At 42.1% G+C, this 24,279-nt stretch overlaps 3 protein-coding genes across 5 annotated transcripts; all 3 read left to right on the top strand.

Annotated features, from left to right (window-relative positions):
- The first annotated feature begins 421 nt into the window (after positions 1-421).
- On the top strand, positions 422-7,510 carry LOC144035537 (uncharacterized). 2 transcript variants are annotated; one of them, XM_077545297.1, is made up of 8 exons: positions 422-570; positions 1,329-1,438; positions 1,628-1,712; positions 1,818-2,013; positions 2,246-3,255; positions 4,081-4,865; positions 5,444-5,647; positions 6,278-7,510. In XM_077545297.1, the coding sequence occupies exons 1-8, from the start codon at positions 479-481 to the stop codon at positions 6,556-6,558; spliced, it is 2,763 nt and encodes a 920-aa protein (XP_077401423.1). In that variant the 5' UTR covers positions 422-478; the 3' UTR covers positions 6,559-7,510. The 2 variants fall into 2 exon arrangements, with proteins under 2 accessions (XP_077401423.1, XP_077401424.1); XM_077545298.1 differs by lacking the exon at positions 422-570 and having other exon boundaries at positions 1,367-1,438; positions 1,628-1,734.
- A 752-nt stretch (positions 7,511-8,262) lies between these two features.
- mfsd8 (major facilitator superfamily domain containing 8) lies at positions 8,263-12,015 on the top strand. Its single transcript, XM_077545445.1, has 11 exons — positions 8,263-8,588; positions 8,662-8,744; positions 8,949-9,233; positions 9,577-9,690; positions 10,017-10,161; positions 10,238-10,296; positions 10,359-10,467; positions 10,536-10,670; positions 10,892-10,995; positions 11,085-11,296; positions 11,386-12,015. Exons 1-11 carry the CDS (start codon positions 8,533-8,535, stop codon positions 11,590-11,592), a joined length of 1,509 nt encoding a protein of 502 aa, XP_077401571.1. The 5' UTR covers positions 8,263-8,532; the 3' UTR covers positions 11,593-12,015.
- A 365-nt stretch (positions 12,016-12,380) lies between these two features.
- LOC144035487 (uncharacterized) lies at positions 12,381-21,194 on the top strand. Of its 2 annotated transcripts, none has more exons than XM_077545216.1 (18): positions 12,381-12,643; positions 12,887-12,906; positions 13,283-13,301; positions 13,902-14,020; positions 14,108-14,188; positions 14,318-14,371; positions 14,461-14,643; positions 15,120-15,269; positions 16,841-16,898; positions 16,976-17,066; positions 17,162-17,303; positions 18,874-18,978; positions 19,065-19,164; positions 19,238-19,337; positions 20,139-20,213; positions 20,297-20,399; positions 20,477-20,592; positions 21,005-21,194. In XM_077545216.1, exons 2-18 carry the CDS (start codon positions 12,895-12,897, stop codon positions 21,048-21,050), a joined length of 1,554 nt encoding a protein of 517 aa, XP_077401342.1. In that variant the 5' UTR covers positions 12,381-12,643; positions 12,887-12,894; the 3' UTR covers positions 21,051-21,194. The 2 variants fall into 2 exon arrangements, with proteins under 2 accessions (XP_077401342.1, XP_077401341.1); XM_077545215.1 differs by having other exon boundaries at positions 12,382-12,753.
- Positions 21,195-24,279: the final 3,085 nt, after the last annotated feature.

Here is a 24,279-nt window from a genome sequence, read left to right as displayed (position 1 = left end):
AGAGTAGTTTGCATTTTTCTTGATCTGTAAACAGGTTTGTGTGGTGTGGAGACAACCATCATTTGCCTTTGTATTCTGGTTTTGTCATTAATTAACCAAATCACCACAATGTTAACTTCTATTAGTAATAATAAAAAATATAGTTATTTCACACTCATTTATTTAATATAAAATAAATGACACCAAAAGGTACATAATGTTTCAAGAATAGCTATATATACACACACACACAGTTTATTTATATATGTTTAGAAAATAAGCTAGATTTTTTTAAACATATATTGTATTTTATATTTTCAGATATGTACAAGTAGTCGAAAATTATTACTTTGCGTTGCTAAAGTGCCTTATTTGAACAGCACTAGCACCCCCAAAACGAAAGGATGTTGTGCGCATGCGCATTGAGCAGGGCCCCCCCACTAGTAGGGAGGAGGGAGCGCGACAGCCGACTGGAGGGAAGCACTGGCTGGCAGTCCTAATGGCGGAGAATGTGCGCTCGCCTTTCGACTACCGGGAGCCACCAACGCTCGACAGCGACGGGGATGGCAGCAAACCGCCACCGCCGCGGGGGTAAGTGACCGCGGTCGGGCCTGCTTTTGTTACATTCCCCGTCATATTTACGGGGCTTTGTTAGCTAGGCTCTCTCGACTCGAGGCAGGCGCGCGTTAACCCCCCCCCCCCCCCTACTTCTCATGTGAGATTTTTGTGAGAAACGCGCATTTAAGGTGTTTTTTGGTTCGTTTGCGAGTCGCGGAGGTGTCGTGGCACTCATTGCAGTTGCTCGCTGCATCTTTTCGGTCACGGTGTCGCACCTTGGCCCGGTTAGTCGTGATGTTTTGACGCTACGATGAAGCTAACTGGCTAGCCGCGGCGTTAGCATTGAGAGCCCAATGGGAAACATCAGCTGGACTCTGGATGGTTTCGAGCTGATCTCAGATCAGCTGGACTTGTGCCCCCCTCCTTTACAAGAAGAAAGCCAGCTTTTGTCCAAAGGAACCAAATGGTCATATAACAAAATGAGGGTTTTTTTCTTCCCTATTTAACCAACGTCTTTTTTTACTGCCAAAATGCAGTAACAAAATAGAACAACCAAATAAAACTAAATGGTTACATATTTAACACAGAATTTTAAAAACACATTATGAGAAGCAAGTGCTATTGTGGAAATTTTAGGTAGTAATGGACCTCAAAGACGCGTGATAAACTGTATCGATCAAAAACATTTTACGGCAGCATTCAAAGTCATGTATTTTCAAGGAAAAAAAGATGATAGAATGAGAAAAAAAAGTATATTATTGGAGAAATCATGGCTGTTTTTGTTTTTGCAGCCGCGTTTGCGGGAGGAAGCGGAAGGGCACACCGGTGAAGGTGTGTGACCGAGTGTATGTGACTGAAGATGAGGAGGAGGAGAGCATGTCTGAGCACAGTTACAGCCCTGGTCAGTATATATACACACACACATTTGCACTCACTCACTCACTCACTCACTCTTCAGTCCTTCCAGGATGTCACGATCAAACGTCGCAGTTCGCCCAACAAATTATGTTTAAATTTGCCGCAAAAATCCTGGCGGGACTGTCTGTTACTTTGTGTGAATATTGCTGAAGGTGAGATTTTGCCCATTCAGGTGATGGCCAATATCCAGAGGGCGCAGAGGATGGCCTCCCTCCCCCGGGGAGTCCCTACTACTTAACAGACCCTGCTCAGCTCTGGTAAGGAGGACCCGTTACCATGGTAACTACGCAGACTCCGCCTCCCTCATTGCCGAGGTCTCCCAAATATTCACAGTTCCGTTTTTTATTTGTGTGTTTCAACAGCGTGCCCGAGCTGGGCGAGGAAGGCGCGGGCGGCGTCCGGGGTCCCGTGCTCTTCCACCCGCCGCCCAATTGCCGCATTCGCGAGGTGCACTGCGGGACTCAGGTGCGGCTGGTCGTCATAGCGATCCGAGATATCGCCAAAGGGGAAGAGATCACGGTGGACTACAGCCTGACGGACTGGGGCGAAAATGCTATGGTGAGAAATTATTTCCTAACAAGTGGCAGGGTTCTTGAGTGGCTATTTCTGACGTGACGTAAAAATTATGACAAAAACTTTTGGTTGGGGGTCATCACACCTAATAGATTTTATGTATAAAATACAACAGATTTTCGCTCCAAGTGGCAGAGTTTTGTTTTTGTGGGAGTTGGCTGTATGTCAGTTTCAATCATGCTAAGGTTTTGGCACTTGTTGTGTGTGTACCCACCAGGACGAAGAGGCCGGCCCCCACCCACTGTCCCTCTCTGTTTCGGATTACCTCACCCCCTCCTGGTCCCTGTCGCCCTCATCCTCACCGCTCACCCACTCCGAGCCCAGTGACTCGGACCGTGAGGAGGACGAAGAGGAGGAAGAGGATGACGATGAAGACGAGGAGGAGGAAGAGGAGGAGGAAATGGAGGAGATACGGGGCCGGATGCTTCGCCGGCGCAAGAAGCGCAAAATTCCAGCTGTGGTCAGCGCCAAGAAAAAGGCTGCGCCCACCTCCTCCCGGGGGCCAGGGCGCCCGTGCTCGTCCTTTTCGGCGCCTCCCGCCTTATCAAACCCGCAACCGGTCGGTGCCATAGCCCCACCGACCACCAACATCAACAATAACATTAACATAAACATTGGCAGCTCGAGCGGCGCCCCGGTGAGCCGGCGCCAGCACTGTCTGTACTGTGGACGCCACTATCGGTCTTTGGCGCGCCACCTGGAGAAGCATCACGCCAATCAGCCCGAGGTGCGCTCGGCTATGGAGCAGGCACATCTCCGCACACACTCCAACGGCAACCCCTCGCCTGCCTCCGCAACTCACAGTCATTCCTTCGCGGTCCCGCAGCCTTCTGCCTCCAGTCCGGCAGCGCCGCCATCCCTCTTCGCCAGGGAGCGTGACTCGCCAAGCACCCGCTCGGGCGCCGTGTCTTTCTCACTATCCCTGTCGCCGCCCGCTCAAAAGAAGACGGCGCCCGTCTCGTTGCCGCCAACCACCAGGCGCACTGCCCCTCCGGCGGCGCCCCGGGTTAAGAGCCCCACGCCTCCTTCCCCGTCTCCTCCCAAGAGAGGTCGCAGAATGAAGAGGGAGAAGCTTGAAGAACAGCAAAAGGTGGAGGTAGAGCGGCTTCAAGAAGAACTGGCACCACCTCCAACGCCGGAGCCGGACATCGATCCAGAAGAAGATCTTGATCTGAGTGCAGATGGAGACGGTGAAGCGCCAGAGGAGAAGAACGGAGAGACCACCAGGTTGGGTCCTGAATCATTTGAGACTTCTTTAAGTGTGTTTTAGTGCAAGAAAGAACAAACCCGGATGCAAATAGCCCCCCAAAAAAACAAGTAGCTGAAGCCCATCCTGATGATGTTAATAACTGCCTGTACTGTAATAATAGTTTAGCTGTAAAAAATAATATACAACAATCTATGGCCCTCTAAGACATTTAATATAATGTCTTAATAACATGCCCTTATAACAAATACATGGCAAATTTTCTATGCATTTGCACTTGCAATTTTTCTCTGATCATATACTGTGAGTTTAAAAAGTGTTTTAATACATTTCAGTGTTTAAAGCATGGGGCAAGGGGACTGCAATACAAAGACTTTTTTTCTTCAACATACCGGTAGTTTTATTCCTCCCACATGCGTTGAACACATTAAAACTTATACACACTTAACCTTATTAAAAGACAGATTTGGAAGTATTCCTGAGCGCCGGTTCCCTCCTCTTGCTTGTGCAGTTCTTCAATGATGCAAAGTGTGCTTGGTTAAATATTTTTGTTTTCCCTAAAACTGACACATTGAAACAATTAAGAAAATTACAAATTGCATAATTAAACAGCAACATGTTCAATTAAACAATATAATCTATTGAAAGTCCTTAGCTTAATGCTAACCTCAAATACAAAATGCCATAGATGGGCTAGTTGAAATTAGCATGATCGTTTTAAACCTTCAAACGACTGCCTGAATGCATAACGATCTGCCATAAAGCTGCTTGTGAACAATGAGCCGTAATATAGCGGGCGGGAACAGCTCATTCAGCATTCATTCCAACAAGTGTCCTTCTTCCAGGTCACGGCGGCACCACATGTCTCCGCTGCTGTCCTCGCTGTCCTCGCTGGTGGCGTACCTCCGGCAGCAGCAGCACGCCTCCTTCCTGTCGCTGGGCCGCTCGCGCTCGGCCGAGGCCTGGCGCCAGCTCTGCCACGCCAGCCTCTCGCTGCTCATCCTCTACAACCGCCACCGCGAGTGCGAGGTGGCCAAGCTCACCATCCAGGACTACCACAAGCGCGCCGCCCAGCAGGACATCTCCTGCGGCGGCACCGAAGCCCTCCTGTCGCCCTTTGAGCGCAGGGTCCTCTGCCACCTCCCGAGGGCCGGCGTTATGGGAAAGCGCGGCCGGGTCCAACCCCTCATTCTGCCGCCCAACTGCGAGTCCTGTCTCGACCTGCTCCTTCAAACAAGCGCCGACGTGGGCGTGGACCCGGAGAGCCCCTACGTCTTCTCCCGCCCCTATCATTCCCCCGCCACACCGCTCCGCGGCACGGACCTGCTGAGGAACCTAACGCGAGCGAGCGGCGTCAAGAACCCCGGAGCAATCACGGGGACTCGGGTGCGCCGGCAGGTGGCTATTCTCACACAGCTCCTGCTCCTGGAAGAGGGCCAGACTCAAGGCAGTGCCACCAAGCGCTTGGAGGACTTCCTGGAGACTGAGTACCATGTGTCGCAGAACTGCTCCTCCATCTCGCGGGACGCCGCCCTGATGGGGCGTGTGGGCCGCGTGGTTCTGTACGGCGAGAAGGAAGGTGTGTTGTTCCGTGGGATGAGCCTGCAGCACATTTGTCTGGAGTTGGACGGTAAGATTCAAATTGCAATCAGGCCAATGGACTCTTGCTTGTTGAAGATGTTTCACCTACAATCCAAAAAAAGCTCCTTCCGTTCCAAATTTTGGTTGTGGAGTCTGTGGTTCCCATGACGGTTGTTGGCCTACATTTAAAACCTCATTTTTAAATATTTGGTCCATGAAAACTGTTCATTTATTCCCCACACTATATTCTCTTCTTTGGCTGCACTTCTTCCAGTACACAAATGTTGATGTTTTATCCAGTCAGATTTAGACCTTGATGTTAGTCGAATCTGCTCAGGGCCTTCACAATCAGTAGTGCTGGCATATGAAACGTAAATTATATTAACTCTCTCTGAAGCAGATGGATTTCAAATTCATCTTCACAGGTCCAGCGCGCTCACCCTAATGGCATTGGGGGTTTTGCGTCCTCTGATTGGTTGGTCAGAGCTAGCCAATCACATGAACTCTACACACCTAAACCATTAGAAATGAAGAAGGCTTTTGGATTGAAGGATAAAGGATTTCCTTAGTTGATTTAGAGAATCTACACACACGTCTTGACTACGAGTCGTCTTTTGTGTCCCCCAGTGATGTCTGGCAACTCTGTCGACTCCTTCTCGGAAGCCTCGGAGGCAGAGGACGTGAAAGAGGAGGTGCCAGAAAAGGTGGAGGTGGTCGTGAAGAGGAAAGGACCGGGCAGGCCCCCGAAGAAGAAGAGGGCGCCCACTCCTTCAGCAGTGAGCCCGTCGGTCGCCAGCGTCCCCAAGAGAAGGTCACTTCCGCCCAAATCAGGTAACTCCAAATTTGCCAGTGTGTCACATGAGCTCCATTTCTGCTTCTACGGTTATCATTTGTCATACAGTTCCTCAAAAAAGTATTGCAACTGCAAGGTTGATTCCTTTGTTTTTGCTGAAAATATTTTACATTATTTTTCTTCTAAATATTTGTCCCCTTTAATTATATTTTTTCCCACTTTTAAAATCTTAGTTTTTTTTCTTTTAGGATTACTCAATGGGTGTCAATTCATTTCTTAATACAATTTTTGTAAATATTTGTAAATATTTGTCCAAATTTTTTCTTGTTATTATTATTATTATTATTACCCTATAAAATATAATTTTTACATGGGTAAAAAAAAAAGACAATTTTATTTACTTTTTATATTTCTCTGTGCAACTGTTTTACCTTTCTATTCAGTCAGACAAAAAGGCAAATGTGTACAATTTTGTACATGAAATATTTGTCATTAAAAAAAAAGTGTACATTTTAATATCAACCTAAAAAAATTATGTCAGATAATTTTTCCTTCGGCATTTTGAAAGTTTTTATCCAATTCATTTAAAAAAAAAAAAAGAACATTAAAAATTACTTTCACTTTTTGTATTGATCCCCACGTCCACCCAATGCATTTACCTCCCACAGGAAAGCGCGGCGTGCTAAAGCGTCCCTGGTCAGAGGCGGAGCGTGTCGCCGTGGAGACGCACCTCAAGCGCAACCTGGCGGATCTGCGCGTACCCGCCAAGGCCGACTGCGAACGCTGTCTGGAACTCTGCCCGCTGCTCGTCAGCAACCAGCGCGACTGGCGCGCCATCAAGTTCTACGTGCACAACCGCATCCAGCTGCTGAAGAAGCAGGGCCGGCGGGAAAGCGCTGCCATGGCCGCTGCTGCTGCTGCTGCTGCTGCCGCCGCCGCCGTCTGTTGAGCCGGGACAAAGGCGGCGGGGTAAGGTAGGAGCCACCAGCAAACCCTCTTTTGTACAAAAGAAATGCCCGTGGGCATAATCATTATACATGGAGAATGGAAGGACGTGGGTTAGGGGATTGTTTATCGTCACACGTTTCCTCTTTTACCATCAGCGGGACACTTTCATATACATAAAAAAATGAAAAAAGAAAAAAAAGCCAAAGAATAAAAGTGGCGTTTGACTTTGGGGTTGTGGCGGGCAGCCCAGGAATTGTACGATGTAGACAAACTGCACATGTAGTAGCATCACATGGGAGCCATTCTGATGACCAAACATGAATGTGTAAAGCTCGTTGTTCTGGTCTTTGGAAGCAGTGGTTCTCAAACAGGGGTCTCCCCAGAGACGTAGCTTGAGGGGCCGAAAAGTACACGCCTACTTATGTGGACCACTGACAAACATTAGTTTTTTTTATTTTTTTTTTATTCAGAATAAAAGGCCGCTGCAGATCAATCCAGTTATCTGTTAAAGATTGGAACATTTCCTGCAGCATGTTTGTTGGGAATCACTGCTTTCAAGGCCCCACACATGGACTGCGTGTCTTCTCAACTGATATCATTTTGTTAATAGTGTGTGTTTATGTATTATTATTATTGTTGTTATTATTATTATTATTATAAAAAGTATTTAACTATGACACAAGTGTGACATGGTGGTGACAGCATACCTCTACAGAGGCTACTGATATTCATCTAACAAATATTGTAATTATTCTACAGTCATGATCTGAAAGTTTGTGTCTTTTGTGTACATACTTTACTGTACATATGATCTGTATTAAAATCAATGACTGTGTTTTTTTAACTGGATTTTGATGTGAGTTTGGGTACAGTTTCACAATATTACAAGGAGGAAGGTCTGAATTGTTGTGCTTAATATTCACCGTGATTAAAGGAATCGCCTTTGTTGTGTTTTTCTTAGTTTATTATTTTTATTCATTTCTCAATGCGTAACTAGATAAAATGTGTTTATATTATGTATTTAATATAAATATAAATATATATATATATATATATATTTTTTTTTAGATCATTTGCCAGTGCGACATTGCCAGTAAGGTAAAGGTAGGATGAGACATCATCATTTGATTAAATTTACAGTCATTACATTTATTATTCACTTTTTAAACTGGTTAATGCTCAAATGAACCCTCCAAAAGTAATGTTTTTTAAACACATTTAATCTTAGTAACATCAAGAATGGGTTCGAGCTTTTTTCATTTCTGTCATGCCACCCTTGTTAGTTCCATTCTTCCTTTCTTCATTCCCTTACATTTTAATTTTTGTTACTTTCATCCACCCTTCTTGCCTTCCATTCATTTGACCTTCTTTTCCTTCCTCATTGAATTAATTTAAAACGCGTATAATATTCTTTATTCTGGTAAACGAAGTTAAGTATAACGGATCATAACAGTATTTATTACCTGCATCAAAGTGGACAAACTCCAGAAAAGGACCGGATGCACTTTCAAAATAATGTCATTCAGTCGTCCGATCGTCGAAGAATGTCGATATAATTGTAGTCGTTTAATGTCTTTTCTCGCTGATAATATACTTCTCTTGTACATTCCAAGCAAAAGCGTAACCCCCCTCAAGACGCGCCTGCATCTAATAATTTTGCTTCTTATTTTGAAGTCTCGCCGGACATGTCCGTTTTAGCAGGATTATTTTGCAGGAATTGTCTATAGAGTTGCTTCGGGTGCCAGAGTCCAGCTTTGCGGACGTTTTGTCACGCACTGAATGCAAAGACGTGGCTATTTGACTCGATTTAACACTATGTGTGGGACTTGTCAATGGCACAAAGTAATTGACGGGTTGAATGTTCGCTGCAGTGGCCAACTAACCAGCTTGCTAGCTAGCTAGTTGGCTTCCCGTAGCTTTGCGGTTGTGCGGGACCTAGCTAGTATTTTAGTTGTTATTGTAATTTAAAGCCAGGATGTCTCAGTTTGTGGATACGGACAACGCCCCTTTACTCCCGGACGAACCAAGGAGGTGAATGTTATTTTAAGATGTTATGTCGTATTCATTTGTGTTCGAATTGAACTTTATTGAAACTTGTGGGCAGTGATGACGTTCATGATGACGATTACCAGAGCCGATGGAGGTCGATCAGAGTCATGTACTTCACTATGTTTCTCAGCAGTGTGGGTAAGAAAAAAAGTTTTATTTTATTTTTGATTATATTTTGTAAAGAAGGTATGACCTAAAAAGTAAGCAATAACAATGCATCAAACTGGGGTGTTGCTGCCCCCTTGCGGTAGAATATTGAAAATAAATATATTACAGTAATTCAATATATGCATGTATTTTCTTTTATTTGTGTCAATTGGTGCCCTTTGTAAATCCTTATAGGTTTCACCATCGTAATTACATCGCTGTGGCCATACTTACAAAAGTCTGACGACAGCGCCAATGCTACCTTCCTGGGTTGGGTTGTGGCGGCCTACAGTCTCGGCCAGATGGTGGCATCACCTCTGTTTGGCCTGTGGTCCAATCACCGGCCACGCAGAGAGCCGCTGGTGTGCTCCATTGTCATCAACCTGTCTGCCAATATCTATTACGCCTACGCTTCCTTGCCGACGACGGGGGACAAGTACCACATTCTCATTTCGCGGGCCTTTGTGGGCTTCGGAGCAGGTTGTAATCACGAAATGTTGATGTCATATGTACAGTGTACAAATGGAAGTAGGTGAAAAAAGCTGTGACGTCGAGGAGACCCCCCCCAACACACACACACACACACACACACACACAAATCATATATTGAAATAGTTTTACCCTTCATTCATGCTACTTTTTCAATACGTTATAAACATATTTGAACACTCCCAGAAATGTATCGCCTACTCTACTGTATACAATCCAGTCCTGCACTGATAAGTGCTGTGTGCCCCTAGATGGCAGTCAAGCCTAATGTAATAAGCGTGAGAACACTCTACTCTTGTCAGTAGACCTTTTAACACCAAGTCTGTCCTGGCAGGTAATGTTGCAGTGGTGAGATCATACGTTGCTGGAGCCACGTCGCTGAAGGAGAGGACGAACGCCATGGCCAACATGAGCGCGTGCCAAGCCTTAGGGTTCATACTCGGACCAGGTTATTATGGACTTCTACTGAATCCAGAAGAGACTCCTAGGGGTCTGGTCATCCTCTTGAAAGCAAGCTACGGAGCCACATTATCTTGGTTCCTGTTAATATCCAAAGACTTGTCTCAGCGACTTTATTCACTGATTGATGTCCAAGTCCTGGATCCGTAAAGATTTTTCCTTGAATGTAAATGTATTTGGCATTTTGGTTCTCCTGGTATTGCTTTATGGGACCTGGACATCAACCAGTGTTAGACTTCTTCGGGACCAAATATCTGGAAAATGTAGAAAGAAGGCACAGTAAATGTGTGCATTATACTTGTGGATGTTTTTCAGCTCTCCAGGCCTGCCTGTCGTTCCTCGGGGAACTGGGTTACACGGTGGAGTTCATCGCTCTGAAGCTCAACATGTACACCGCTCCGGCTTTACTAGCCGCCGTCTTCGGCATCATCAACATCTTGTTGGTGGTCTTGGTGCTCAGGTCTTTTGAAAGAAATGATTATTTAACAATGAAGGGGTGGCATGGATTCTGCGGCTAATGATTGTCCATTTCACAGGGAGCACCGCGTCGATGACGACGGGCGACGCATTCAAGCCATCAACTACCTCTTGGAAGGTAAGACGGTGACGGGTATGTTGTCTCCCATTGGAACGCTCATCTGTTGTGTCTCTTTACAGATGAGGTGGACGTCATCGAGGACCCGACGGAAACCATCGACCACATGGCGGTCTTCACCTCCAACGTCCTCTTCTTCATTGTCATGTTCATTTTCGCCGTCTTCGAGACGTATGTGGCGAACTTTGAAAGTTTGAAGCTGAGCCTTGACTTGTAACCTTGACTCCTTTCTGGGGCAGGATCGCCACGCCTTTGTCCATGGACATGTTTGCGTGGACGAGGAGACAGGCTGTTCTTTACAACGGCATCATCATCTGCTGCATCGGCTTTGAATCCATCCTGGTGTTTCTGGTGGTGAAAGTGGCTGCTCAAAGGTAACCCAGATAACAGTAATCATTCGTTTTTCACGGGGGTTGCGTTCCAGACCACCGACTATGGGAGTGTGTGAGGAAAAATAATCACCGCCAAATCCCACGATTACAGCGAATAATTGAACCGACCAAAAATGAACCGTGTTATAGCGAAGGGACTACTGTATATCCTAAAAAATAGTTCAAACTTTTGAGCATAGCTTATTTCCAACTTTTGTTTTTAGGGTTGGGGATCGTCCGGTGCTACTCGCAGGTCTGGCTATCATATTCTGCGGCTTCTTCGTTCTGCTACCATGGGGTAGCCACTACCCCAAAATCCAGTGGGCAGGTATTAAAAATAACAAAAAAAAAAAGTTAAGTGGGGACAACTGCTAAGTATTCAAGTTTAAATGCAGCCTTATTTCCCCCCTTTCCTAGACCTTAAAAACAACTCATTGATCAGTCAGATATCCTCCAACAGCTCTTTTGAGCCCACGGGCTGCCCATATGAGCAGACCTGGTGTCAGTACACCCCCGCCATCCACCTGGCTCAATACATCTCCTCGGATTTCCTCATCGGAGTGGGCTATCCTGCTTGCAACGTCATGTCCTACACCCTCTATTCCAAAATCCTTGGACCCAAACCTCAGGTAAGGAGCTAACCTTGCAACCACGCCTGAATGGACCGAGATGCGGTTCTTGGTGTAAATATAAGAGCATGACTTCTTTCTATTTCCAGGGCATGTACATGGGCTGGCTGACAGCGTCTGGGAGCGGCGCGAGGACTCTGGGCCCCGTGTTTGTTTCCCAGGTGTACACTCTCCTCGGCCCTCGGTGGGCCTTCACTATGATCTGCGTCATGGTGGCGGCGGCCGTCGCCCTCCTCAGCTGTGTCTACCACAGGCTCATCGCCTTTTCTGTGCGTCACGGAAGGACGATAGAATGAGCTGGCGCATTCCACACTGGACCAACCAAAGGACCAAAAAATGAGTTTGAAAGGGAGCGTGCGTGAACTAGGCATCTAGATTGGCCACCCGTTTAAAATCGAGTTACTACATATTTGTTACTGATACACTACTACATGTTTTATCCAATTGCATTTTTAATGAAATAATGTGTGAACTGAATGATAATGCATGTTTTAATGTCACAGGCGCATTCACTGGTTAAAAAAATGTGACTTAATGTGAAAATATAGCCGATCAAACTTTTTTTTTTAAACCGAGAATGATGGATTATTAAGCAGCTCATATTTCCCACGAATTTTTAATACAATACGCTATTTTCAGGAAGCTATGAATATGTTTTAAAATGTATGTGGATCTGAATAATAAGAGATTTATATTTTATTTCAATAAACACAAAATGAAAAAAAAGATTTTTATTTATTTATCTGTGTGCAGTGTTTTCTTAGGATTAGCTGCTCACATAGATTTTACTTTTAAACAAAATCGACAATACATTATTGGCTATTAGCTTATTCCGCTCAGGTGAAATTCGCTCCTCACACTGCGCATGCGTACAAAATCACACGTGACTCTCACTCGGTACATACGCATGAATTAAATCAAGTTTTTAAGATGCAAACAACCCACAACAATAATAGATTTTCATTTTTTATTTTTCTGAGTGATACATAAAATGAGAGCGGTGGCAAAATGGCTACGATCATCAACTGTCTCCATGGGGAACATCATCGGACGTCCGGACACATGACTACGGTGTCCTTGAGCAAGGAACCAATGCGGCTCCCCGGGCGCTTAAGCAGCCCTCGCCCTGCTCTCGTGTTCGCTGTGATGGGTTAAATGACTAAGTCAAATTTCGTGTCCATGAGTACATGACAACATTTAAACTCTTTTATTGTGTATTTCCGCGCAACAATCGGATGTATCGCCCCCATTTCAGAAGGTGGCAGTAATGCACCAAAAGTTGTTTGCCAAAGCGCCAAACGACAGAGGAGGAAGAAGAAGTACCGCCCCTCCCATGCTATGTATCAGGTAGTGAAAAGTTAGCTTAGATATGCTTATTAGCGCTTACTGCGTAATTATTATATACGTTTAATGGGCATATAATTACGTCATTATAAATACTTACAGTGGAGAAATGGGTAAGGAAATGCTTTTAGCGCCTGTTTTCGTTGTGTTTGTGCCAAGTTTAGCTGAGAAGCTAATTGTCAAGTGTAAATTCGCTCGAAATTTACGAGTTAACTTTGTCATTTTTCCCATTTCTCTCTTTTTTAGATTTTAGAATGCAGCCGTTTGTAAGTACACGTTTGATACTAATTATATCAACTTCAATGGCAAGTCGCTCCACTTCTCTCTCTCTCACACACACACACACACACACACACACACACACACACACACACACACACACACACAAAACAGCAACCTCATGCTTTGCTCTGTATTTATTTTTTTCACTTTGTTGGATATATTCCTACAGTATATTGTTATATTGCGTGTAAAGCAGTATAACATTGATGCTATGAAATGGTTATTTTCCTGACTGGATTAGCAAAGTGTATGTGAGTCAGCACTTTTTCTCTATAAATGAAAGTGAAACTTAGATACTTAGTAAATATGAGCAAACTTGTTCTGTTGTAACTGTTATTTGGTTTTCTCTTCCCTACACAGCGAACATATGGAAACAGAGGTAAGAAGTCGTAAAGGAATGCTGGCTTGATTTACTAAAAAAATAAAATAAAATTATATATATATATAACGATAACAGCATTTTGTAATAATATTGCAGTTTTAAACTCTGCACGTTAACATTTTTATTGCTGTGAAAACGCTGATTTCATAGAAATATCACAACTTAATTCTTGCAGAGTTTATGACTGTAAAAGGGAAACACTTTATTCTGGTGATATTACGACTTAAGCCTTGTAAAAAGTGACAACTGTATTGGAGTCATAGGATGACTTGACTGAACATTGCAACTTTCTTGTAGAAATAATGATTTTGTTTCTGTAGAAAGTATGACATTATTAGAGCAAAATTATGACTCGATTGAAATAACTTGTGAATTGATCCCAGTTATAATTGCAATTTTCCGCCCGTAAAACCTGCAACTTTTTCCTTTTCTTTGTCAAAAGTTGCACTTGATTCTCACAAGATGGTGACGTTTTTGACCAAGATGGCCAATTAATGAATGTAAAATCATTTTTATTGTTAATGATGGACGGATAGTAGAAATGCGCCATTGTTGCCATGCTTTCAAAAAATGTTTTTTTTTTTCTCTTCCTCACAGTCACACGTGGTACATATGATTACCAAGATGAAGATGATTTTGGTGATGTGATAGTGCTCGACAGCACAACATCACCTATTCTTGATTTCTTCTACCGCAAAATAGAATTTCCGCAAGAGGTCAAAGAGAGTCTACGTTCATACATTGTTGTTTTTATTTTTTGCCGTGTTGGCCCATGGATATTTGACACCTCACTTTTCCTGTAGGATGCTGAAAGGAAAGCCAGTTTGTTACTTGAGCAGGCTAAAATCAAAGAAAAGGCAGAAAAGAAGCGGCTGAAGAAACAGGTACGCTTTCTTGGAAAGAAAGAACTCAGTACAGTATAAAGTACAGTACAAAATTATATTATTATAATTGAAATCAATGTTATGCACTGGAAAGTACAATTAGGATCTTATTGTTCTGTTGGTCAAAAGAAACAAAAGGAAAGAAAGCGGCAGGAGAAAATGGAGAAGGAAAAAGAGCAGACCGTAAGTAGCTGTAATTTGAACATATTTTTCTAAAAATTATTTTTAAATTCATGGCCTCACTACATGCGTTTATGTTCTCTGTGTGAAAGGCAACAGCCTCAGGGAATTTGGAGGTTGGCGATAAATTACGAGACAGCACGGAAGCCACAACTGACACGCAAGTCGGAGTGGAGGTCCGAGAGGAAGGTGGAGCGGAAGCAGGCGCAGTAGCCGGCTCCAGTGGCAAAAGCAATTCCAGCAACGTTAGCGACACAGAGTCTTATGATGTCGAGGTACGTGATGGGGCGATTTGTCTTTTTTGATTTTTAAATGATAAATATTTGTAGAAATTGTATTGTTAAAATAAAGGTTAAAAATAATGTTATAATTTTATTTTTTACCGAAGTTACTGGATTTCATGAGTTAAGTGATTTCATTGAGTAAATATTTCTTTAGTAAGCATGATATTGAATTGTATTTTTTTTGTAATCAAAGAATACACAAATAGTTTTCTTTTACAATGGAACTGTTTTTGAAGATGTTTGGTTTTAATTTTTACTAAGAAGATAATATTTATATTTTTATGTTTTGAAAATTATGTTAATATTTTGTATTTATTTTACAAAAAATGCATTTGATGAATGTTTTGCTTTCAGATTTTTTGTAATCTATTAATTTATTTGTATTTATATATTATCAATCTTAGTTTTTCTTTTCATAAAAAAAAAAAAAAATGTATCAAATTATCATTTGTTGTATCCCCCCAAAGACTCTGGATTTTACAAGTTGTTTTGTGAGTCAAGCCACCCAAAAAGTTCGGCATATGTTGGAGGCGAAGCCAAAGCTGGAGAAGGAGAAAAATAAGTCGCACAGCAAAGAGCAACTTCCCAAGAAATCCCATGACGACGTCAGGAAGAAGGTCGGGCACTCCTACTATGATGCTATTTGGAAAAAAAACTTTTTATTTCCTGGTATTTACAACTGTACACTTTGTCATATAAAAGCTGAGATTTTTATTCTCATTAATTTATGATTTTGTGCAATATTTCAACTATTCTAGTAAATCTGACTTATTCGCCAAAGACTTTTTCCTCTTAAAATGACTTTTTAACTCTTTGACTGCCAGACGTTTTCAGAAACGGGATGTCGCCAGTGCCAGCCGATTTAAGCATTTTGACTGATCTTTCAAGGTCCACAGAAAATGTTGTGTTTGGACTACGGAAACACACATACTACCAAATGAAAGATTGAACTCTCATCTTTCATCAGAAAAAAAAGTTCGTTTCTACCTTATTCCGTTCTTCAGTAATCAACAATAGAAAATGGTTAGTTTCACCGAAATGCTCTGTTTTGAAACAAAAAGCGGAGAAAAAGAGCTTTTTGTGAAACGATGTTATTTCATGCACTCTAGTGAATTCTACACTTCTTTTTGTCCATGAATGATGCCACAAACACCTAAATAGTGCTTTACTTCTGTAATACACCACCACCAACAATGAAAAAGTGTTTTTAGATTGCAAAATACGTTTATTTCCATTCAACAGTGTAACAATTTGACAAAACAATTTCGCAAACTATTTACAAATGTGTGCAACTGTGGTACTATTTACAATTATGTGGATGTTTCAAATACAGTTTTTCTTTTTGTAACACTGCCCTGCGTGCAAGGAGAGGGAGCAGGATTTGCACAACAGATACGTTTCACTTCGATTGTCCGTTTCGCGTGCAGACGTTACACTTTCTTGACGCCCTTTTTTTCCGGGGAATAGCAAGTAGCAGACTGTACCCACCACTCCGATGAATATGCATTGGACTCGGGGCACTCTTCGTCGTCCGATTGAACGTCCGCCTGAGCGTGCTCGGTTGTGCTCCGCGTTTTCCGGTGTTAGCATCGCTAGCCCGTGAACCTTTATGACGTCGTCATAGCCGCCGCGTCAGCGCTTCCAACTTCGGCGTCAACCTCGGAGTCACCATCATCATCATCGATGATGATCATCGTCGTCATCAATGTGCTCTTTAGCGTTGGTCGATGCCTTTCGTCTTTGAAAAAAATTCCCAAGTGTGAGCTGCTTGCAACCGGTCGCCATGTTCTCTTCCCTTCCCCAGCCATTGTCCCCTCTAGCTCCGCCTCAAGTCTTCTCCTGACGCCTACCCAATCTTGTCAAAAGAGAGTCATTGCTGCCATCTCGGGGCCAAGAATAGTCATTAGGCTAACTAGATCTGCTTGAAACTTTCACCACAGCTGGCCAAGGCTTTCCTCCACCCGTTTCCCAAAAAAATAAAAATAAAATTGGAGAATGTCTTTTAACGTCCTTGGCGGCCCTCCGTAGGTTTTTACTAAACGTCATTTAACGTTTTTGGCAGTCAAAGAGTTAATAATGAGCACATTTTGAGATTAGACAGTTCTATTTTCACAATTTTTTAAAAAGACTTATCAATTAAAACAAAACACAAACAAAGCTGACTTCCATTTGTAATGCTTCCCCACAGGCCTCCGCCGGCAGCGTCGTGCCTAGCAATAATGTTGAAATAAGCAACGATCTCGCAAGTGAGTTCCCTCATTTTCCAGCACCTTTATGCATCATTTTTGTTGAGTTGAAACAATTGTTTTTCAAATCCCCAAAGCTCGGGGGAATAAATGGGCTAGGGATGGACGTTATGACTTGGCGGTTGATTGTTTTACCCAAGCCATCCAGTACAATCCTACAGAATTCAAGTTAGTACCATTATGTGCACTGGTATCTTCTTTTTCCTTTTTTCATATTTTTGAAGTCTAAAAAAAAAAAAATCTAACATGACTCTTCCTTCCAGGTTGTTTGGAAATCGTGCATTCTGTTTGGAGAAGATGCAGGAATACGAGAAGGCCCTGGCTGACGCAGAGTTGTCCCTCAACATGTCCCCGGGCTGGATTAAAGGCCTTTTTCGCAAAGGGCGAGCTTTAGCAGGTTTAAAGGTCACTCACCGCTTTTAATGTTACACTTTTGTTAAGGCTCTCATGTAGTCAATCACAAGTGCAATTTATTGCAGAATGGCATCTAATGAGTTTATTTGGGTAAATAATGTGTTTATTTGAGGTGAGGCATAGTTTGTCAACTGAATGATGTGACAATTCATTGTGGAATGGCATCTTCAAGGATGGAGGCCACTGTGAGACTTACCTGGTGAATGAAAATGAGCTTTATTCGGGTTGAGGCCTTTGTATATGTCAAGTGAATGACACCATGAATCAATTAGGGAATGGTGTCAAATAGAGGAGAGCAGAGGCTTACCTGGCTAAAACATATTTAGTCAAGGGAATGATATGGCATTTCATTGTGGAACGACATCCACTAAAGGTGATGCCTCGATGAGACTACCTGGGGAGAAGATGGAGACATCTATTCAGGGTGGGGCATTAATTTACTGAAATGAACAAAACCCTGCTTTCAATTTGTGAAAGGTAGGGATAGACCGATAATCGGCCCGGCAAATAATCGGCGCAGATATTCAGCATTTTATAAATATCAGAATCGGCCTCTTTTTTTGTTTTGATGGCCGATGTATTAAAAACTGTTATTTTTGCTGCTCCGCGTCAGCGGCTGTTGACTCCCTGCAGCATTGGCCCGCCCACAGCACCATCTGATTGGTTGTTCGTGTAGTTCTAACAGCCAATAAGCAGCAGTTAGCTGATTAACGGCTATTTGGGAGTTATCCCAGGATTAGCTTGTGGGTTGAACAGTTAGCCGGCCCACGAGCTAACAGTTAGCTCGTGAAGTAGCAGCTATTTGGGAGCTAGCGTGTAGGGGAATGGTTAGCCCGCGAGCTAACCTAATAGCCATTTTTTAGCGGCTATTTGGGGGTTATCCCGGGGTTAGCTTGTGGGTGAATGGTTAGCCTGCGAGCTAACAGTTAGCGCTGCGAATTAGTGGCTATTTGGGAGTTGGCATTATAGTTGGTGCAAAAGCTGATGGCAAACAAAAGCAAAATCACAAAAGCTGTTTAATAAACATGTGCTTGAAGGCATTTAAGCAGTCAAGTGCTGGAGTTTTTATTATTAAAAATTTTGACACCAACTTTTTTTCCCCTGCAATGTATATCGGCTTAAGATATGTAAGACCAGAGACCAAATTATTATTTTTTTTTTACAACAGCAAGAGGTAAGGCCCTTATTCAGAGTGAGTCATTTCAAATGAATGGGTAACACATGGTAATTCATCGGAGAACGGCATCTATTGAGTTTATTTGGCAAAAAAAAAGGGGATGTACTATTTGAGGTGGGTCCTAGCCAAGTAACAATTCATCGTGGAAAGATGTCTTCTAGGGTGGCCACTATGGGCCTACCAGGTGAAAATAGAGGGGCATTGATTTGAGGTGAGGCCTTTTATTTATTGTCAATGTAATGACACGAGCAATAAATTAATTAGGAAATGGCTGAGTTTGTCACAGAATCTTTCACCGTAGGGAGTGGTTGCCTCTTGTGTTTTCAATAAATCCCAATGTCAGTGAAGCATGGCACCTCTTCACCTCCTTACTCTTCCCACCAGAGGTACGAAGAGGCAGTGCAGGCCCTCCGGGAGGTTCTGAAGCTGGATAGCTCTTGTCGTGAAGCGGCTCAGGAACTGATGCGAACGCAAATACTGCAGCTCATGGTGAGCAAGCACTCGTACAAAGCACACTGGCACCTTGACTTTGCAAGTTTTTCCACTCACGAGCCGTCCCCACTTTTTTGTTTCAGTCTTACGGGTTCACACAGGAGCAGAGTTCGAATGCCTTAATTATACACGGGACGGTGCCAAAAGCGCACGAGGTGCTGTCCAAATTAAACCCGCAAATCGGTAAGTGGAACGCAGCAGAGGTGTCGCTGGCAGCCAACGCTCTTTGCTGAGCCCTCCTTGTCTTCCCCCGAAGCCTCCCAAGTCCCAGCGGCTCCAGAAAGCTTGGTGAAGAGCCAACCCCTTGGGAAGGTCCACAGTGCCTCCAACGTCCAAAGGCAAGAAGATCGTCATCTGTGAGTCAACCACATGAATATTAGCTTTTCATTATTTGTCACAACTTAAAATTTCCTTGCAAGATTTGTTTACACAATATTTCACATTTAGTCTCATAGATTTACAACTTTAAAGGCATTGCTTGGAATATTTATGCAATATTTTAAATGTATTCTTTCAGCATCAAGCACATTATGTCTTTATTCTCAAAATATTTTGACAATTGTCATTGTCTTAAAATCTGATACTACAACTTTATTCTTGTAATACTTTTTTTTTTTTACTTCATTACATGATGATTCGGATTGATTCATCTCATAATTTTACAACTTCAAATGCGTAAGATTTAAAACTTAATTCTAACTATTGAATTTTTTTCCTCACAATATTATGACTTTTTTAAAATCACATTTTTGACTTGACACAACAGTTCTAAGCTTTATTCTCATAATTTTAAGACTTTGTTCTTATCATTTTTTTTAAATGTTATTCTCTTAATTATTTCACTTTTATTGTTGGCAATAATTCAGATTTATTCTTAGATTTTAAAACGTAATCACACAAATTACAATTTGGTTTTCTCATTTTATTCAGGTGATATTTCCAATGTTTTTGTTTACAATAAAAAAAAATTACATGATGTTTCAGCTCATTTTATGTTTCTAAAATTTCGTGTTTATTTTTTAAAAACTGTTATTTATTTCTATTAAAATTGATGACCTTTCCCTTTTACAATTCGGACCTTTTTTACAGCATGTAATTTTTATCCGACTTGATTGCGCCGGTGTTTAGTTTTGAGCACGATTCCGTGTCCCACGCAGAGAACTGTTTCCAGTGTGGGTGGGCAACCTGACCCTGGCGGTGACGGAACAACTGCTCTTCAACATGTTCAGCAAGTCAGTCGCCACGGCGCTTTCGCCGCGTAAAGTAACGGTGAGCCGATTCGTAAATTGATGGAAATGACGTCTCCCCTCGGCAGGGCGGGTTCGCTTCACAGCGTTAAGCTCCTGGTGGACAGACGCTGCGCCTTCGTCAACTTCACGCGACAGGAGTATTGCGACGAAGCCATTCGATTATTTCACGTAAGTCGATTCTTCCCCTCCCGGTGCCCTTTGCCCTTCTTATCTCCTCGCGACTCACCTCGGCGGTCTTTGGTCAGAACTTTGAGCTGATGGGCAGCTGGATTGCTGTTCGATACCCTGACAAGATCCCCGCACGCGGGGTCTTCTCCAAGGCTGCCCTCAAAGCGCAAGACCTCCGCAGTGACAATTCCCAGTAAGTATTTTTTCCCCAATTTATTCTAAAGGGGGTGTCCTTTATTTTTGCAAATATTTAAAAATGCAACTGCAATATAAGATTTTTTTTTTTAAATTCTGCTGTTGTTAATAAAAGCAAACTAGTACGCTGCCATTCTCACAAAATAATGGTTGGATATTTGTCAAAACTTACATTTCTCAAAGTTACAACTTCATTATATTTTGACTACATGATTTAATTTGACTTTGTTTACACGATATTTCAGGTATAATCCCATAATATTCTGATAAAATCAATATGTGCAATTTCAAATTCAGTGTTGTTGTTTTTTTTGTTTCTTTCCACGTCTTCCAAATTGTTCAGTAAAATACGCAGCATCACTACAGGGATTAAATTGATCAATGAAACAATGTTTATTTTCTGTTTACAGGCGGAATTCAAACGCGAGCAACGACATGCGCCCCAGCAAACAATAAAAGAAGAAATAATTGTTTTGTTTTATAAATAAACCTTGCACCATGTTTTGATTTTTGTTTTAAAAGAAATTGGCACCAATCATTTTCTTCCCATTTAATTACTTTCTGTCCATTTGTTACCTCAATAAAACCGGCATTATGGGATTTCTTCTTGTTTTAATTTATTTTTAAAACAGCTTTTGTTTGGTTAATACTTTAAAGTTATAGGCCATAATAATGGTTAACTTATATCCCAATTTTTAGCATGTAAACCAAATCAAGGTCTTAGTTTGTTTTTACGAATCGCAATGTTATGACTATAAAATCTTTTTTTTCCTTAAAATTATTTTGTAATTCATTTTTTTTGGGCAGTAAAATGATTTTTTTATTTTTTAGCTTTTGATCTTGTAATGAAGTCTAGTCTGTCGTCGCTGTTATTTTGGGCTGGTCGCTAAGTGTTTTTTCCAGCGGACTCATTGAGTGAGTGAGTGAACAAGTAAGTGGTGGTCCTTTTAATCTTGCGGGTGGTGTCAGGTGGGGGTGTACAAAATGGCTGCTGATGATAGCGAGCCATGGGAGAGGAAGTTCAAATGATGTTTGGCTATATTTGGAAAAGGATATTTATAGCCCTCCTCTCTTGTGAAATGTGCCAGCCTTCATCATTGAAGTAATAGTTGAACTATTTTTGACTGTGGTTAAAGCGCGTGCATTTTCTCATTTTAATGTGAAATTACCACAAAATTATACAACTTAATCTCAATATTTGTATTAATGGTCATTAACTTTGTTCTCATATTTGACTTTATTTACATTATATAGCGGCGTGTGTATGGATTTTTTTAGATTTCGTTTTTTTTCCAATGCTTGTGTTGCGGTAAGGTATCACGTAATGACAAAGAATTGTGATATCAAAATGTTTTTGATTGCTCAGATTGATTTGTCAAAAAGTGTCAAATTGATATCAGACTGCTATGATAACTATATTTGATGCTGGTGAAGCAATGCTTTATTGTAAGTCGTAATGATACTGTAGCTGGTGATGTTAACCCCCCCAAAAAATGTGAATGTGAATGTTCGGCAGTGGTTCTGAATCGTGAAGAATCGTCCTAAATTGTACAATTGATATTGGGCTGCCACAATATCGACACTTGATTCTGGTGTATCATAAGTGATTATGATTCAATACATGACTTAACAAAATAAGTCAAAATTGCCTGGTTGTGTTTCTGAGGACATTGTGTTTTGTTTTGTTTTTTGCTGGGCTTGCATTTAAAAAAAAAGACAAAAAGATCCTATGTTCCAGATGAGCCTTCCCCTCCCCGACCTGTCTGTATCAATTTTTGTGCATGTGAAGCATCCACGATGAAGGAGAGACGAGAAGAGATGCTTTTATGCTGATGAGAAGCAGTTTGGGAGGAGTGTCTCGGGTAAAAATGGAAATGCCCCCCACCCCCAACACTGCCTCCTCCCTCCACTGTATCAAAGCTTCCTGCTATAGTCTGGGGAGGGAGGGAGGGAGGGGGAGTGGGAAGGAGGAGACGTCCCAGCTGTGTTTGACAGCTCTCAGGGCTGAGTTGTGTGGTCTGATGCTGAAGAAGGGTGGGTTGAGGGTTGGGGAGCTTCTCCCCACCCCCACATGCAGACAGACTGGGGAGAGGGGGGGGCAAAGGGAGGCAACAGCAAGCTTTGACATGATCCAGCCTGAACATCTGAACGTACACCAAATTATACCCCGTGACTTTTATTTTTTGATGGAGGGATCCTTTTTCTTGTCCTGCCCTGAGCAACGCAGGAGTTTTCATTTTTGTAGAGTTTATCATCCTTTCAGATAAAAACAACAACGACAATTTTATGATAATTTATGTCAGGTGGTGGGGTAGAATTGTATTTCGACAGTGAATGTCAGCTCCCTCTAGTGGCATGTGAAAGAATCACTGAATTAAATGTTCAAACTGTGCTCAATGTTAAAGCAGTTTAATCGTTTATTTTCATCCAGTAAGGTACATGTATTAAGTGCACTACAGTTGTAGTTAACTTTTAAGGTTAATACTCAACATTTCAAATGCAACTTTGGTGTGCGATACATTTGAATGGAATCATGTACTGCATCGCAGTCATCATCAAGCTCCTTTCTGCTTTTATGTTCAGATGCAGCTGCTCACAATCCTTCTTTGCAACCGACTGATGGAGCATTTGTAGGCGCCAAGTGGTCCCCCTAACCCCGCACCCCCCACACAGCCAGAGGTGTGCCTCTAAAACGTCTCGGTGTTTCTTTTGTTTCAGCTGCGGCGGGTGCCTGAAAATCAAACAATCCCAAGTGGCCTTGTTGCTGCACGTCAGCTCCAACTGTTGTCATGTCGAACTTGCCCGTTTCCTTTTCTGCTGACTCATGCATTTCGACGTGATGTCCTCAAACGTGCCTCGAGGAACACTTTTTTTTTTTGGGGGGGGGGGGGGGGAGACGTTGCTTTCCTTTACTCAACTGCAGAGAGTACCAGGCATCGATGAGAGGTATAAATCCATCTTTCATCCATTTATTTATTATATATAATTTAATATTTTTTTCCAATTCATTTTTAAAATGGCAAAGTATACTTGACTTGAATATGTATCTTTCTGAATAATCAGTTTGTACTTTTACCAAGATTTAGTAAGTGACATGATAAAGTACCACTGATTGTCACACCCACCTAGGTGGGGGTGATTTTTTTTCTCCATATTTGACCCATCCCCTGAGGGAGCGGTGAGCAGCAGCAGGAGCCGCGCTCGGGAATCATTTGGTGATCTAAACCCTAAATTCCAACCCTTAATGCTGAGTTTCAAGCAGGGAGACAAATGGGTCCCATATTTTATAGTCTTTGGTTACGTTATAATGCTAACGTTCTGAGGTTGTAGATCAACTATAATTGTATAGTGTCTCACAAAATTTAACTAATCAAAATATATAAACGTACAGGTATATTGCTTATATTTAATTTTATAAAGTGCTTCCTATTTATTTACCATAACTCTGGTAATTAAACTATAAACAATATACATATTTTGTTCCTTATTTCCTTTTTTTTTGTATATTCTAATTTTATATATGCATACAGTGTTTTTTATTGGCTCGTTTTCCTTTGAACTAATGCAATAATACAATAAATTAAAGTTAAAGTATTTCATAATCTACACATTGTATAATTTCAATTTTTACATACAGTATGCATTTGTATATGTCGTATTTGTGTTTTGTTCATCTTGCCATAAA

This window comes from Vanacampus margaritifer, chromosome 15, assembly GCF_051991255.1.
Source record: "Vanacampus margaritifer isolate UIUO_Vmar chromosome 15, RoL_Vmar_1.0, whole genome shotgun sequence".
NCBI classification, from domain to species: domain Eukaryota; kingdom Metazoa; phylum Chordata; class Actinopteri; order Syngnathiformes; family Syngnathidae; genus Vanacampus; species Vanacampus margaritifer.
The sequence above is the reverse complement of the archived record's forward strand: the minus strand, read 5'-3'. Positions and strand labels throughout refer to the sequence as shown.

Bases quoted from the DNA above. Each gene is read 5' to 3' on its own strand.
- LOC144035487 (XM_077545215.1), top strand. The intron at 15,270-16,840 runs GTCGGGCACTCC...GCTTCCCCACAG, and splicing joins ATGACGACGTCAGGAAGAAG to GCCTCCGCCGGCAGCGTCGT. The intron at 17,067-17,161 runs GTTAGTACCATT...TCTTCCTTCCAG, and splicing joins TACAATCCTACAGAATTCAA to GTTGTTTGGAAATCGTGCAT.
- mfsd8 (XM_077545445.1), top strand. From the start codon at position 8,533: ATGTCTCAGTTTGTGGATACGGACAACGCCCCTTTACTCCCGGACGAA. The intron at 9,234-9,576 runs GTTGTAATCACG...CTGTCCTGGCAG, and splicing joins CTTTGTGGGCTTCGGAGCAG to GTAATGTTGCAGTGGTGAGA. The intron at 10,297-10,358 runs GTAAGACGGTGA...GTCTCTTTACAG, and splicing joins CATCAACTACCTCTTGGAAG to ATGAGGTGGACGTCATCGAG.
- LOC144035537 (XM_077545297.1), top strand. From the start codon at position 479: ATGGCGGAGAATGTGCGCTCGCCTTTCGACTACCGGGAGCCACCAACG. The intron at 571-1,328 runs GTAAGTGACCGC...TTGTTTTTGCAG, and splicing joins AAACCGCCACCGCCGCGGGG to CCGCGTTTGCGGGAGGAAGC. The intron at 1,439-1,627 runs GTCAGTATATAT...TTGCCCATTCAG, and splicing joins TGAGCACAGTTACAGCCCTG to GTGATGGCCAATATCCAGAG.